The sequence below is a fragment of the Thunnus albacares genome, chromosome 6 (assembly GCF_914725855.1).
Source record: "Thunnus albacares chromosome 6, fThuAlb1.1, whole genome shotgun sequence".
In the NCBI taxonomy this organism is placed as follows: Eukaryota; Metazoa; Chordata; class Actinopteri; order Scombriformes; family Scombridae; genus Thunnus; species Thunnus albacares.
This window is the reverse complement of record NC_058111.1, coordinates 26,315,906-26,330,838: the sequence shown is the minus strand read 5'-3', so window position 1 is coordinate 26,330,838 and position 14,933 is coordinate 26,315,906. Positions and strand designations below refer to the sequence as shown.

The window sequence follows — 14,933 nt, the reverse complement described above, 5'->3', positions numbered from 1 at the left end:
ATTTTTGGAGCTATCTATCATTTCCATTGAAGCAGCTGCAACCTAAATACAAAATAACACTTGTCCCCAAAGATCTTTCAGCACTCAGAAGCATTACGGAATAACAACAAGAGTCAGACATTTGTTTTGTTTTCGAGCATAAATCTTTGGGAATTCACATGCGAAGCTCAAGCTCCACCCACCCGGCGCTCTTTTATACGGAAATCGAGCGTACAATCGGAGGCGTGACTGTATCTGTATATAAACTTCCTGGTTTGAGCACAGCTTACAAGTTTGACTCCACATATTTACTGGAAGGAACTCCAGTAAATACGTAGTAAATTCATCAGAAACATTCATCCTCAAAGGTATGCATTTCCTCTGTGTTTATTTACGTAGTTACAGATGACGCACTTTAGCAGATTGAATCATGAGACAGCTGAAAAAACCTTTATACAACTGGTATAATATTTGTGGTACATAGTGGTGTAATTGTCACAAGAATTTTAGTGAAATATTGTATTGAATTAATCATTTATTATTAACCTTCGCGAGTATAAAGCCAATATGACAAACCAGTACCTCAGTCCTCTCTATACCAGCGCTACCTGCAAGGTAGTGACTCACAGGTGATAGTATGAAGGACTAAGTTACCTGCGCAGAGAGCAGCTGCGCACACACGCTGTAAAGTACCACAAACAGGTTGTGATAAGGAAAAGGAAAAACTATGAAATCGGGAGATTAACGGGAGTAATTAACGATCAGGATCACAGCGAGAGAAAGGGTTCAAAAAAGGGAGACACCCGCAAACATCGGGAGTGTTGGCAGATTTATTTATGTACTGATACAGCATGACTACAGCGTATTAAGGGCATATGGAGACGTCGCAATTATGTCGTAATGTTTTGCTTTTCTCTGAACGAAAAAAAGAAAAAAATAGCATTTAACACATAATAATGCATCATCAATAGTATATTATTGTTAATATTGTCACATTCAGTCAGTGGTCATACTCTCCTCTCCTCTTTTCACCTTTTAACGTTTCCATCAGGCTAAAAGAGTATTTTTTTAATGCCAAAAATAGCGCCAAATACCCATTCATTCGGAAATCAATAGTAATTGGTTGTAATTATAATTAGAAAATGATTTTTGTGACATTTATGTGATTTAAAAAAAAAAAAAAAAAGAAACAGGAAATCCGTCTTTTATTTTGATTTTTATGATGTACAGTAATGTCATTCTTGATCACGGCAGAATTACGTCTTTATATGTCTTTGTTAATTGTTGCACAGGTGCAAAGATGAACCACTGTGGTCTGCTAACTGCCAAGAAGGAACCAGGTACAGAGCTGTTAGAAAACACCAACACAGAAATATATGATTTGCAACAAAACCTTTTTTTGTACTCATGTAAGCTTCAAATGTTGGCTGTAAAGGCTTTCAGATACATAATGGTTTCCTGCACAAACTGAAGCATTTTAACTATCAGCTTGGATAACAAGAAAGTACAACTGTTGTGTGGCTAAAAATGTAACAATTCAGTACAGAAAAAAACCTTAATTACAATCAGAAATCATATCTTCAGCCACAGAAAAGACAACAGTGGTCACACAGTGTTTGTGTTGTTTCTCTCTGTGTCTCATCAGTTCCTCTGAAGAGCATTGAAGTGGAGCTGGAGGTGAGGGACCATGTGGCTACAGTGGTCTCCACTCTGCTCTACGAGAACAAGGAGGACAAACCACTGGAGGCTGTTTTTGTCTTCCCTCTGCCTGGAGATGCTGCTGTCTGTCATTTCAGTGCTAAGATTGGACAAACACAGATTGTAGCTGAGGTGAAGGAGAAACAGAAGGTGAGCTGGACAGTAAATACGTACTCACTATAATGAATCTGAAAAGACAGTAAACACACCAACCATTACTCACATGTGTCATCTGTACTGCAGGCTCATGAGGAGTATGATGATGCATTGAGCTCCGGTCAGCAGGCCTTCCTATTGGAAGAGAGTGATCAGAGCCCGGATATATTCTCTCTGAGTGTGGGCAGTCTGCCTCCAGGAGAGAGCGCCTCCATCAGGCTGGAGTACGTCACTGAGCTGGCTGTGCAGGCTGATGACGGGCTGAGGTTTTGTCTGCCTGCTGTGCTCAACCCTCGCTACCAACCTCAGGGTAGGAAAACACTTTCTGCTTAGTGCACACCACACCTGACAAAAAGAGTCTTACTGCGACAGTGATGCACCTGGTGCCAAGTGCACCCACATACAATGGGGGAAGCCAAAACCTGTTGTGCATCGATAGAGTACATCACCTCAAAACTCCTTTTATGTCTTCCAACCTCTGCCAACTGTGGTGACGAGTACATCCCAAACAATCTGTGAATTTGAGGCTGAAATCAATATTGACATTTGAGAAACGCTCTTATTCTTTTTTTTATACAAACACCTACAGGGGGCTGTGGAGTTGTCTTATAAACAAACAAAAGTTATGTTAATATTCAGTGTTTATTACTAAAACACACTGTGTGTATCCTTCACAAACGTGTTTGTTAATTTACTTCCTTGTAAAACATTTGTAAAGCCAATATGTTGAATCCTGCATCATAGATCCATGTTTACTGATGAGCAGTGTTCTTCTTCACTGCCTTTGCAAGTGTATTGAAATACTTATTTGCTGTTAGCACCAACAACAGTTGATCTAAAAAATAGCATGAAACTGTTTTCCCCTACTTCCAGTGTTTATGCTAAGCTAAGCTAACAACAAATTTACCGTACAGACAGCGAATAATTTCACAAAATATCAAACTATTCTTTTAAAGTCACCACACAAACACTTTGCATCTCCTTTATTTAAATCCTGTAGAAACAGAAAATGAGATGACATGGTTTAACAAACAGTGAAACTAAGTATTGGAGCCACTCGCTCACCTTCACCAGTTAGCGAGCGAACAGTTAGCGCTGCATAATCAGAAGTCCCATTCAAAGCTGGCGCACTGCAAGCATTTTGACCAGTGTTGATATCTATCACAGTGAGGACAACTTTGGAGTTACGGAAAGGTCAAAGGCCAATGTTTCAATAAAGGAAGTTCAAATGAACCTGCAAGGATTAGAAAACTAATCATACATGACATCTCACTTGTTAAACAGCATTAAACTGTGTTCAGACTGACAGCATGATTGTTCTCCTCACTGGCAGCCAAGTGTGGGAGGTGTTTTGTTTTCTGTCTTACTACCCTAACAAGGTAGTGTTGAGTCAAATTCAGTTTTACAGTCAATTTGTTTTTCATCTTGCCCTTTGTCTTTGGTTTGTCATTCGCCCTTGAGCTGCCCTCCTAGGCCTGGCTCCAGGAGTGGATTCAAGAGACTGAAATGAGCTTTTCCCTTGTTGGGTGGCTAACACTAGTCCCCATAGAGAGGGTGAGGAGCTCAGACATCTGGAAAGACTGCAGTTTGAATTCAGTGTTTGAGTTAGTTCAGGCATGCGATTAGGATACCCCACTTGCGCACTTGCAATTGGGAGGAAACCCATGGTGTAGACACAGAGTATGCTGGACTATGTAACCCATCTAATCTGAGAATGCCTCAGGACCCTTCAAGAGGGAATGATGATCACAGGGTGCTTGGGCTACTTTGCTTAACTTTCCACCACTGTGTCACTGTGTTTTGAGAACAGTAGGTCACAGTGGCTGCTGATAAGCAGCAGAAAAGTGATGAGTATTCCTTCAGAGTATCTAGTAGTTTTTTTAGTAGTATATTTTTACTTAAAGCAGAATATTTAGGTTGAGGATTTGTTTCCCCTATTTTCCTGATCATCCAGAACCTCATCTGGACTGAAGGTTTTCAGCTACATAAGTGGTTTTAGTGTCTTTGATCACAACATTTTAAACCTGTTTCATGTTGTTCACAGGTAGTGAAGGTGGCAGCGTCCAGGTGACATCTGTTCCAGCCTCTCTGGTGCCCTACAGTCTGTCTTTCTCTGCCCGGGTGTTTTCTCCTCGTCCAATCTCTAAAGTAGAGTCCAAGTGTTCCCTGGACCCTCTCCAGTACCTCAACACAGAGAAAACTCAGGCCACGGTATGTAAAGTGCTAATGTGTCTGCTGTGTGTGATTGTTCCTCATTACTGAGAACAAGACATCTCTCTATTTATGTTTATGAGTGTGTTTTGTGAACTGCAGGTCAAGTTGGCTGCAGGACACAAGTTTGACAGGGATGTTGAACTGTTGATTTATTACAAAGACGCCCACCAGCCCACTGCTGTGGTGGAAGCAGGACAGGCCTCTGCCAAGCCTGGTGAGTGACAATTAGAGAAGTTGTTACTCTGTAAATAAAAAGTGAATTATCCTCATCCTCAAACTGATGAGTTACATGTGTTTTAATAAATGATAAAAAGCAGTTTTCTGGTCATTTTTGTGTCTCTTTCCTGTGTTTCAGGCACTCTGATGGGTGATCCAGTGGTGATGTTGAGCCTGTACCCTGAGTTCCCCCAGGCTGTGATGTCTTCAGTCGCCTCATGTGGAGAGTTTGTGTTCTTGATCGATCGATCTGGAAGTATGGATTGTCCTATGGATAACAGCAACCAGCAAGAGACTCGCATTGGCAGTGCCAGGGTATTCATTATGTGTTAACTTTGTCATAAAATCATTCATAGTGTTCCTCTCACACAGTGGCCTTCACTATCTTTTCTCTCTTCCTCCAAGGATACTCTACTGCTCCTGCTGAAGAGTTTACCAATGGGCTGCTACTTCAACATCTACAGTTTCGGGTCCAGTTATCAACACATCTTCCCGTAAATCACTGCCTCATTTCACCCAGTCCACAAAAATGTGTTTCAGTCTTTGATATCACTGTTTGCACATGTGTGTCTGTATGTCAGTGCTGTCAGCAGACAGGTCTTTGATATTGGGTGATTCTGCAAAACCCCAAATTATGTTTAATCTCAAATTTTTTAACATTCACTCCCAACAGGGTCCAGAGTCGCTAGCCAGATTCTTCTCTTCTGTAGTTCCCCAGTGGTTGAACGAGTTACCAAACTCCATTCAATCCGCAGAGTCCCTCTCGATCTTTAAGAAAAAGCTGAAGAACCAGCTCTTTCGCAAACACAAAATGTCATTATCCGCTTCTATGCACTTTATTGCCTCAATGCACTGCTTGTTGGCACCTACATCCTTGGCACCTGAACTTAGCTTCATGACACTTACTCATGTTGTTCTCTCCTGAATAGATCCTCGCTTGTATTGTATTAACTCTCATGTGTACGTTGCTTTGGATAAAATTGTCCTCCAAATGAAATTGTAACATTGTAACGTTTCAAAATCAATTATTCCAACAAATATGGTCATGGTATTAACAGTACAGTTAAGACATGAGAAAGTTTAGGGAAAGATTGCAGTTATGCTATAAAAAAGACATGATATGAATTTCAAATTGAATTGTGGAAGTTGGTAGCGTTACACAACCATCTTACCTCCCCCATTTGTGTGTTTCTGATGGCAGTAAGAGTGTGGAGTACAGTGAGAAGACCATGGAAGAGGCTCTGAAGAAAGTTGAGAAGATGGATGCTGATCTGGGAGGAACAGAGATCCTGGAGCCCCTCAAACATATTTACAGCCAGCCCTGCATTCCCAGTCAACCAAGACAAGTAACACACACACACACACACACACACACACACACACACACACACACACACACACACACACATACATTATGCAAAAACTTAATGGTCATTTTTGTTACACAACTATGACCCTCTGATAGTTTGGTGTTTTTTTTTTCTGATCTTCGTCAGCAATTTGCTTTTCTTGTCTCCTTGGTATTTATGTTTCTAGCCCAGCAACAACGTAATGTATCAATTGAAACAATAAGGATTTAATGAATTAAATGGTCTTAATCCAGGCAGAAACTTCACCAGTGAGACTAAATAGAGGTTGAACCGAAGAAGCATTTTACGGCCTTCCATTGGTTGATTCTGCTGCCAATCAAACGTGCCTGCACTCCTCTTTTTTTTCCTGTGTGCCCTCATTCATCTCTCTTGTTCAGAGCCCTGAAGCCCCACCCCTCTGTGATGTGACAGTGATTATATCAAACAGCCCCCGCTGCACTCAGACACAGAGCAAAGTTTAGTAATGTTAAACATGTTACATGTCCAAATTGCACCCAAAGAGCATCTGTCTCCACAGTAAATCAACTGTTGAGTGTTTGATGGTTGTTTATTTGTTCTTTAGAACATAACTGCTGTGAAACAATCAGAAAATAATTATATAATGTATTTCTGTCATTCAAAGGATTTCTCTCTCTCAGAGAAAGCTTTCCACCGCTGTCTCTCCTGTCTCGCCGTCTCTCTCTCTTTTTCTCTTTTGTTTTTTAAGTTGAGTTGGGAAACCCATGACAAAGCCTAACATTTAAAGTTATTTAATGAAGAGAGATGTTTTCCTCCCCTCTCTCATGGCAGGGTTGCACAGCTCTGCTCATGACATGTAGTAGCAGAGCCCCAAAGCCCTGCCCCACTGCTGCAGAGCAGAGCGACTTGCTGTTTGCTTGTTTATTCCAAGTTTATTAATATTAAACGTGTCACATATCCAATTTGGACCAAATTTCGACAGTGCACTCCCTTGTATCCTCAGCAATACACCTGCCAAGTGTGAAGCAGATTGGATGAACGATTCTCAAGATATACAAAGGACAAACATACATACAGACAGACAGAGATTCCTTGCTTTATATAGAGAGATAAAGAGATAATGCTAAAAAAATGTAAACAGACAATTAATTTAACATGCTCCTACTAGTACCCATTCATCCATCCATTTTCCATTGCTTCTCTGGGTCTCAGTGGCCTGGATCATGTGCTTGGAAACAAGTCTTGCACTGTAACCCAAATGTTTTCCTGTTTACTGTGCTTGTGCCATCAAAATAAAGCCCTTACAATGTCCCAATCACCTCTTTCATCAATCAAGTCTTTAATTAGTAATATCTGCCACTCAGTCTGATTCGTGTTTTAAATTTAATTTTTGTTTACTTATTCCCACATAATACAGCATACAGTGCATATTTAACCATCAGTAAGTCTAAATTGTTAAGTCTACATTGAAGTGAGTAAGTTGGGACATGTGACAGCTGAATAGCTCTGCATTAAGAGATTTAACCTACATCACAGCTCTTCCCTGTGTATAGTCTGGTGTAGTTTGTACAGTTTCCTGATGATATCTGTTGACAGAGAAATGTTAGTGTGGATCTGTTGTGGCAGGAAGGTTTGGACAGGATTTGGAAAGCTACAAATGTGATACATCTGGAAAATGTTGCTGAATCAGATGCAACAGTTTGTTTTCAGCTGTGTTCATTTCACTCACTGATGCTTGCTGACATTTTTTATTAAAACTGCTGCTTGTTTCTGTTATTTACTCACTGAAAACTCACTGGTTCCAGTGTTTTAATGGAGCACATGAAGTGTTTGACTGCTGGTGTAGTCAGAGCAAACAAGTAAAGAATAGGAAATAAATGAGGGATAACATATCCTATACAATCTATAAACAATTGCTTGATTGATCTACTCAATAGTTCCTAATTTTCTGTCCTTTCCAAGTACAATGTTGAACAAACCAGTTTATTAGAGGCTCATACATGACACACCTTATCTGTTCTATATACATCACTGTTATATCTAATTGTGTTACTGAAACAGCAACCTGACACTGCTCTCAATATTTTGTGGATGACTCATAGCACATGTTACATGTTTCATAGTGTGATGATATTTAACTAACAGTGATATGTAAATACTCCGTCCCAGCTGTTTGTCTTTACTGACGGTGAGGTGGGGAACACCAAAGAAGTTATAAATCTGGTGAGGGACAACTCAGGCTCCCACAGGTGAAAGCACAATAACACAAAATACAAAAATACAACAATCACACACACAATTCCCAGAATATGTTCAATGTCTGAATTCTGTGTGTTAAAAACAAAAGTACTTCATTGCAGGTGTTTCTCTTTTGGGATCGGGGAAGGAGCCAGCTCTGCTCTTATCAATGGGTTGGCCAAGGAAGGAGGAGGTCACGCTCAGTTCATCACAGGAACTGACAGGATGCAACCAAAAGTAAGACATGACCATTTATTATTTAAAAAATTGTATCTAGACAAAAGACATAATTAAAAATAAATAATGAATAAACATTTTTTATTCATCAGGTGATGCAGTCGCTGCGATTTGCTCTGCAGCCAGCAGTGGTGGACATCTCAGTCACATGGGATTTACCAAAGGCAGTGTCTGTCACTGTCCTCTCTCCACCCATCACAACAATTTTCCAGGGTCAAAGGTCGCTGATTTATGTCCAGCTCACTGGACAGGTAGGAGCAGCACCATGTCATAGTGAAATACCTCTCTGGTCTGATTTTTCAGCTTTGAAAAATGTAAATAACAGTGTTATAGTGCCAAAAAAATGCTTGCATGAACTATATAGCATCTTCTGTGTCCACATTTAAGTGATTGAAGTTTTCATCAGGTATGTAATTAAGATAAGAAGATTGGTTTCTATCACTGTAATGCTCTCTTAGAGTCCAGAGACAGCAGAGGGCTGTGTGACGGTGAAGTACAGTCTGACAGGTCATCCATCCCAGAACCAGCTCCGCTTCAGTCTCAAACCTGCAGAGGACACTGGGTAAAACAGGGTTTGGTCATACAGCATAGGCTTTTATGTGAAATATGGTATTTACTGCAGTACAACGTAACTAAAATAAAGTGACATAGTACAGTAAAATAACATAAATATTTACACTTATAAATACAGTAAGAACTCAAAATACCAATGAAGATTCAGTTGTAGCCTTCTATTGAGATAAATTTATAAGTACATTTACATTTATATTTAACTGAGAGACACACACATACATACACAGACTCGGTGTGTGTGTGTGTGTGTGTGTGTGTGTGTTACCTCTGCCAACATGTCGTTGGGTATTAAGAAAAAAAATCTGAGAGGTCACTGAGAAACAGTAGTGGATTTTTGTAGCATTAATGTTTTTTTTACTTTGCATCTAATTTCCATTATTGAAAAGTTGTTAAATGTCCTGACTGGACATAGATCACTGTTTTGCATTCATACAAATAAAAAGTTAACTCCTCTGTCTTGTCTGCAGACTAACAGTCCACAGGTTGGGTGCTCGGACTCTGATTCGCTCCCTTGAGATGGATATTGAGAATGAAGTAGAGCAAGATGAAGGAGTGAAGCAGAAGGTGGTGGAGCTCAGTGTCCAATCAGGAGTGAGCAGCTCCTTCACCGCCTTCATTGCTGTTAATAAAGACGACAGCGAGGCGATTCAAGGGCCTCTGTTGCGAAGAAATGTTCCAGCACCCAGTGAGTGTTTCCAAGAACATTACTTATTCCCAGCTCGGTATGGCAAACCTTATGTGTGATGCACCTGGATAGTATGGCTAAAAACACACCTTGATATTTTTGAGCACTGGTTTATTTGATCAGATGAAATCTACATTTTCTATGGTAAAACTATGTGTGAAGAATCATAATGTTTTTGTTAAGAATATCAACAAGACTAAGACTCTACCAGCCATGCAAGCTGAGGCTGATGGATACGATTAGTTTTACAGGTATTTGGTCATAAATAAACATATAATACAAATTGAAAATTAGACCTGATGATAGCACTAGATATTTAATGTCCATGTATTGTGGGAATGAGGAAACAATTCTACAAATATTTGAGAGGAAAACAACAAAAACTTCACAGAGGCACTGCATGGTCTGATCAATGACTTGTGCATTGATTTCAAGTCTTAACCATTTCTAATCCAATGGCATTTATTAAATGCTGCATTGTCTAAATAATTGTTCTGATTAGGAAAATCAATGTGTAAAGATATTCTAGATAAATCACACACACATACAGTATGTCTATGTTTACAGTATAATGTCTATTATTACATATATTGCCACACTGCTGGGATTGAGCCATGGTTTTAAAAATGCATTTGCATGTGTGGCTGGGGACCTTTCTTGCATTTCTCTCTCTCTCATTTCCTGTCTCTACTTGTGCTGTCAATTAAAAGCATAAAATGCTCCAAAAAGAAATTTAAAAAAGCATAAGCATGACATTGGCCTGGTTGGGTCTTGTGCTTATTCAATATGATGTAATACACTTATTTGCATTCTTGCCAAAAGCTCGATTAAAAGATCAATACGACTCTTCATTCAACAGAGTAGCACATAACCCCTGTAAAACCATAATTTGCTGTTTTTACTCTTGAATTTTTGTATAGATGAAAAAAATGAAATACAGTGTGTTAATTAGTGAATTTTTGAAGATCAGTAGGCAAATTTTGTTACTTGCAGACACAGTAGCATTCTGAAAAAACAGATATAAGAATAAAACTGATCTTCTCATATAACTAGCTTCTAGAAAGCAAATAAGCACATTTCCCAAAATGTCAAATTATTCCTTTGAGTACAAGTACTTCTATGAGACAAGGCAATTAAGTCAAGTCTCAGCAAGCAGTGGTGCTGACAAATGGATCTGCATTGAATTTGTGAAAAACTGTAAGTTTTATATGAAGGAATTTATTGGTTTATTGTTTGATATTTATGCCCTAGCTAATGACCTTCATTTAATATCCTACTCTCTTTTTATCTTAGGGATGATGTTTGCCTCCTACTGTATGATGTCATGTGCTTCTTTAGACATTTGTGAGTAAAAAGTTGAAAGCGCTTTGAACACACACCAGTGTATTTCTACATCCACTGAACACAAAATACAACGAGGGCACTTGTTGCTTTATGTTCGGCCATTCGACTAGTCTGTGCTACTGTAATATCTATGGAAGCCCATTTTTGCCATTTGCAAAAAAGAAACTAAGTTTTGTTTGCATTATTAATTTTTTTTCTCATTATTATGACTCAGTATCTCATAAATGTGAGATAAAAAATCCTAAGTATACAATAGCATCTCATAATTTTGACTTAGCATTTATTGACACTATTGATTTGAAGCCTAATGCTAGTTAGCATTAAGGTCCTGAAGCTTATAGCACTTGCAAACTAATCACAGCTGACAAAAGCTGGGCTGCAGCTTTGAAATCTTTTTCTACTGAAACACAATTCAGAGTTAGCCCTGACACATGAATTAGCATTTGCAGACAACAGATTTTCCTGAATAGAGATTGTTTTGCAACCATTTCTGTCAGTATTGTATGGATTCCATTTTTACTTATTATTGACAGCTGTTTGCAAGCCAAATTGCCCCTCGGGGACATTAAAGCTTTCCTCTACGCTACTCTACTCCACTAGTCCTATGCTGTTAAAGAAAACTGCAACACTAGTTCTGTTTGTACGAAAAAGTCTTGAACATTTGTTCCAAGCACTCCACTACAAATAGAAGAAATCTGGATCTTCTCTCACAGTATTTTTATATGCATTCGGAAGTGCGACTACCCCACACCATTGTGGCAGCAGCATTGACATTCAATACAATGACCAGCAGCGTACAATGTGGTGTCTACATGTATATATCGATGCTAAAAAACTAATGACATTCCCAAGGTGCAGTGCTTTATACATACAATAGTAATAGTTGAGGTCTATTCCAGAAATAGTTATTAATTAAGTAACTCATATTTGGGGTGCTGTTGAGTACAATTGTGAGTTGTGTTGCAGGGTGCACAGGTGACACAAACCAGGGTCAGATACAGAACAGCTCAGGGCAACAAAATCCAGCATTAGTTCAGTGCACTGCACCATTTATTGCACAATAACATTAAAGACACTGATCATTTCAATTAGTTTTAAATATTTTTTTTATATTTTTGCTATTGTAACAGTGCATTTCTTTTTGAGAAAACAGGTTATGCTGATGATAGTTGTGAAGCAGAGGGATATCGTCTGGAAGAGTGCTGTGACGAAGGTGACGAAGGTGATGAAAGTGAGAAAGGTTGTTTTTTTTTCAGTGGTGCACAAACTTTATAGACTAGACAAAATGTTCAGATGTTTTAGTGTAAACAGAACCCTCCAGAATTTATCAGCAGGCTCTGTGAAAATAAGCTTCAGTTAAGATTTAAAAACATCCCATTTCGATTAGATTTGACTACTTTCCCGCGGACATTGATCTCTAAAACTGCTTTTGCTCATCATCATCAAGGGTCTATTATCTCTGGAGGGCACAGACATTTATTTTGTCTGTGCTACTGTTTAAATACATGAACAATAATATCTCAAAATCTCTACAAAACTGTCACATATAGCTGTCAGTCCACAGATCTGTGTCAAACAGGATGAATAACTCAACTCCACTTTTCTCAACTTGACAACATGTGAGAAAGACATTATGCTTTTATACACAGTAGTTACTACAACTAAGCTGCATTACTTAAACTTATATTCTACCCAAAATATTTTATCTTGAGAATTATCCTTTGCATAAATGCTTAAATGATTCACATATAAGAGTTAGGCGTGTGCTGGTGGTCACACACAAAACTGTTTTCTCCAAAACACAATGTTGCTAAGTCCACAATGATGCATGTAATCTGGTCCAAGTAATGCATGTAAGAATTGTCTTTTATATCAAAGGCTATATTTGTTACAGCCATCTGAATTAAAAAACTTAAATTAAGAAAAAACCCCTTGATGTGAATATTAAGTGCTTTAAATTTAACCATCTACATTCTGAATCACCTTTTTCACCTTGTGATAAAATCTAGACTGGAGCTGGATCACTGTATTGCTGCTTATAGCGATAATCTTAAGTGTATTTGTACAACTCAGTTATGTATTTTACCAGTCAAGCCAGCATGATATTTTATTCAATGCACAAATTAGAAAAGTAGAAACCAAACACAAATATGTCTTAACTTTGATGACCCTCTACTTTTCCTCTTGTGCCACCAGCAGGTCAAAGTTTTCCAGTTAAACATCTGTTGTTTGTTTTTTATCAAAATAATGCAGCAATCATTGGATTTCCAAGAACAGACGTTCATGGTCCCCAAAGGATGAATTCTAATGACTTTGATTTTGTTTTCAGTTCTGCAGGGCTCATGCCCCTTTGATAACAGTTTTGAAGCCGCCATGCCCAAGCAGCCTCGCAGAGACCCTTTGCTGCAGTTGGTGTCCCTCCAGAAGGCGTCTGGTTGCTGGTTGCTTGAACCAGCTCTGGCTGCTGCACTGGGAAAGACCAGCGAGGAGGTGGAAAACCCCCAACCTTCAGCGGTGAGTCATTGAAGAAAATAATAAAGGAACTTACTCTAAAACAGATTTAATGAATCACTTTATATATAAAAAAATGTTAAACACACCATTAAAAAAAACTTAAAAAGAGAGACCAAAACAAAAATCAGGGCTATACAGTATGTATAATAATAAAAAGACATGCTGAGATATATTGTTCCATAAAAACAATCAATAGAAATTAGTCCAGAAGAAATACAACCAGATTGAGAGATTGTGTATGGTGCCCTCTTGTGGTGTTTTTAAACCACCTGTTAATGAAAGGTGTTGACCATATCTGAGAGTAAATCACATGTACTGTACATATTTGAGTGTGCTCTTATTTTATTTAGTATATAATATTGTTACCGCTGTTTTAAGAACTGTTCAGTCACATTTTCCTTTGAAATGCTTTGCTGTCTTTGTTTTCCTTGATTTTGTTTCTTTCTGTTGTCTTTTATTCTTTCATTTGCTGATAAAGGTGAACAAGGAAGTGTGGGCCACCATTCTGGCTCTGATCTGGCTTCATGGTTTCAAGTCAGATGTTCAGGATGAATGGGAGCTTCTGGCTATGAAGGCTGCATCATGGCTCTGTGCTCAGAAAGGTAATCACCATAATAATAAGTGCTGATCTGATGTTTTTAAATGTGTGTACTGGTTATAATCAGCTGCTACATTCAGTCTAATGATGGCTTCTTCTGTGTTTTTTTCTCAGCACCATGTGTGACAGAGTGTGTGGAAGCTGGAAATGCACTGCTGGGTTGCAAGGTGCAGAAAGATTCACTGGGGATTTGAGGTTTTTGTTAAACTGCATTTACTTCATCAACATTGAATGTTACTACTTTGCACTTTTACTTTTATGATATCTTGTGCCTTAGCATATTTGCACTGTGCTTCATCCATCCAGGATCAGCCATGTAACAAGACAGAATTGTTTTTCTGTGTCAGTGCTTTAATGTTGCTTTGTATCAGAAATGGTTTCTTGTTCCTTGTCCTTGTTTCTTGTGCATTTAAGCTCAAAGAAGAAAACAACACATTTCTCCATGCAGCGTCCCATAAAACTGTGAGAAATCATTGTTGGCACATACATAAGGGATACATGCACTTTACTGGATACTGAATGTACTGAATGTACTCTACACTAAGTCTCATAGATTTATTACAGTGCATTTCTGTTGAAACCAGACCTCAGCCTTTCAGCATGAAGTTGTTGTATACACCTGATCCTGTTGGTCTAATGAGAAGAAGATCTTTGCATTAGACCAGTAGGATCAGCTGCATACAACAAAGACAGAAAGAAAAGATAAATCAAAACAGAAAAGAGATTGAAATAATATTAAAATATATAAAAACAATAATGAAAAAGTTCTGTACACACACGCAAAAGGTTTGACTGGTGCTCTTTTAATTGTGAGAGAGCTGTGAAGCTGATGCACTGCAAGTGTTTAACATTTTTTACAATTCTACCCACAGGGGGCGCTACTGTAATATTATAACATTATATTTCTACTATTCTGTTGTCTTTAATAAAATGAAACTTGGTACACAAGTTCTCCATAAGAAAGTGCACGACATATTGAAGCATGGCACCAATAACTCCACCTTGTATCCATTAATGAAACACCACCATACTACTTATTAACTGCCACAGTGGAGGTCAATGGTAGAGAGGAATAAGATATAGCCTATCAGGCCCTGAATACACATATAATAGCTGTTAGTACTGTAGGATGAGTTTATTTTTGTTTTTTGTT

General features: G+C 38.5%; 1 protein-coding gene across 4 annotated transcripts; it reads left to right on the top strand.

Moving 5' to 3' along the window:
* Nucleotides 1–221: 221 nt before the first annotated feature.
* Nucleotides 222–14,163, top strand: LOC122983608 (von Willebrand factor A domain-containing protein 5A-like). Of its 4 annotated transcripts, none has more exons than XM_044353551.1 (19): nt 222–347; nt 1,272–1,319; nt 1,625–1,827; nt 1,921–2,143; nt 3,878–4,044; nt 4,147–4,261; nt 4,403–4,578; nt 4,669–4,757; nt 5,465–5,609; nt 7,761–7,840; nt 7,952–8,066; nt 8,159–8,380; nt 8,525–8,628; nt 9,107–9,324; nt 10,618–10,668; nt 11,822–11,890; nt 12,998–13,182; nt 13,661–13,784; nt 13,895–14,163. In XM_044353551.1, the coding sequence occupies exons 2-19, from the start codon at nt 1,280–1,282 to the stop codon at nt 13,972–13,974; spliced, it is 2,406 nt and encodes an 801-aa protein (XP_044209486.1). In that variant the 5' UTR covers nt 222–347; nt 1,272–1,279; the 3' UTR covers nt 13,975–14,163. The 4 variants fall into 4 exon arrangements, with proteins under 4 accessions (XP_044209486.1, XP_044209485.1, XP_044209488.1 ...); XM_044353550.1 differs by having other exon boundaries at nt 11,822–11,908; XM_044353553.1 differs by having other exon boundaries at nt 223–347; nt 8,159–8,317; nt 11,822–11,908.
* Nucleotides 14,164–14,933: the final 770 nt, after the last annotated feature.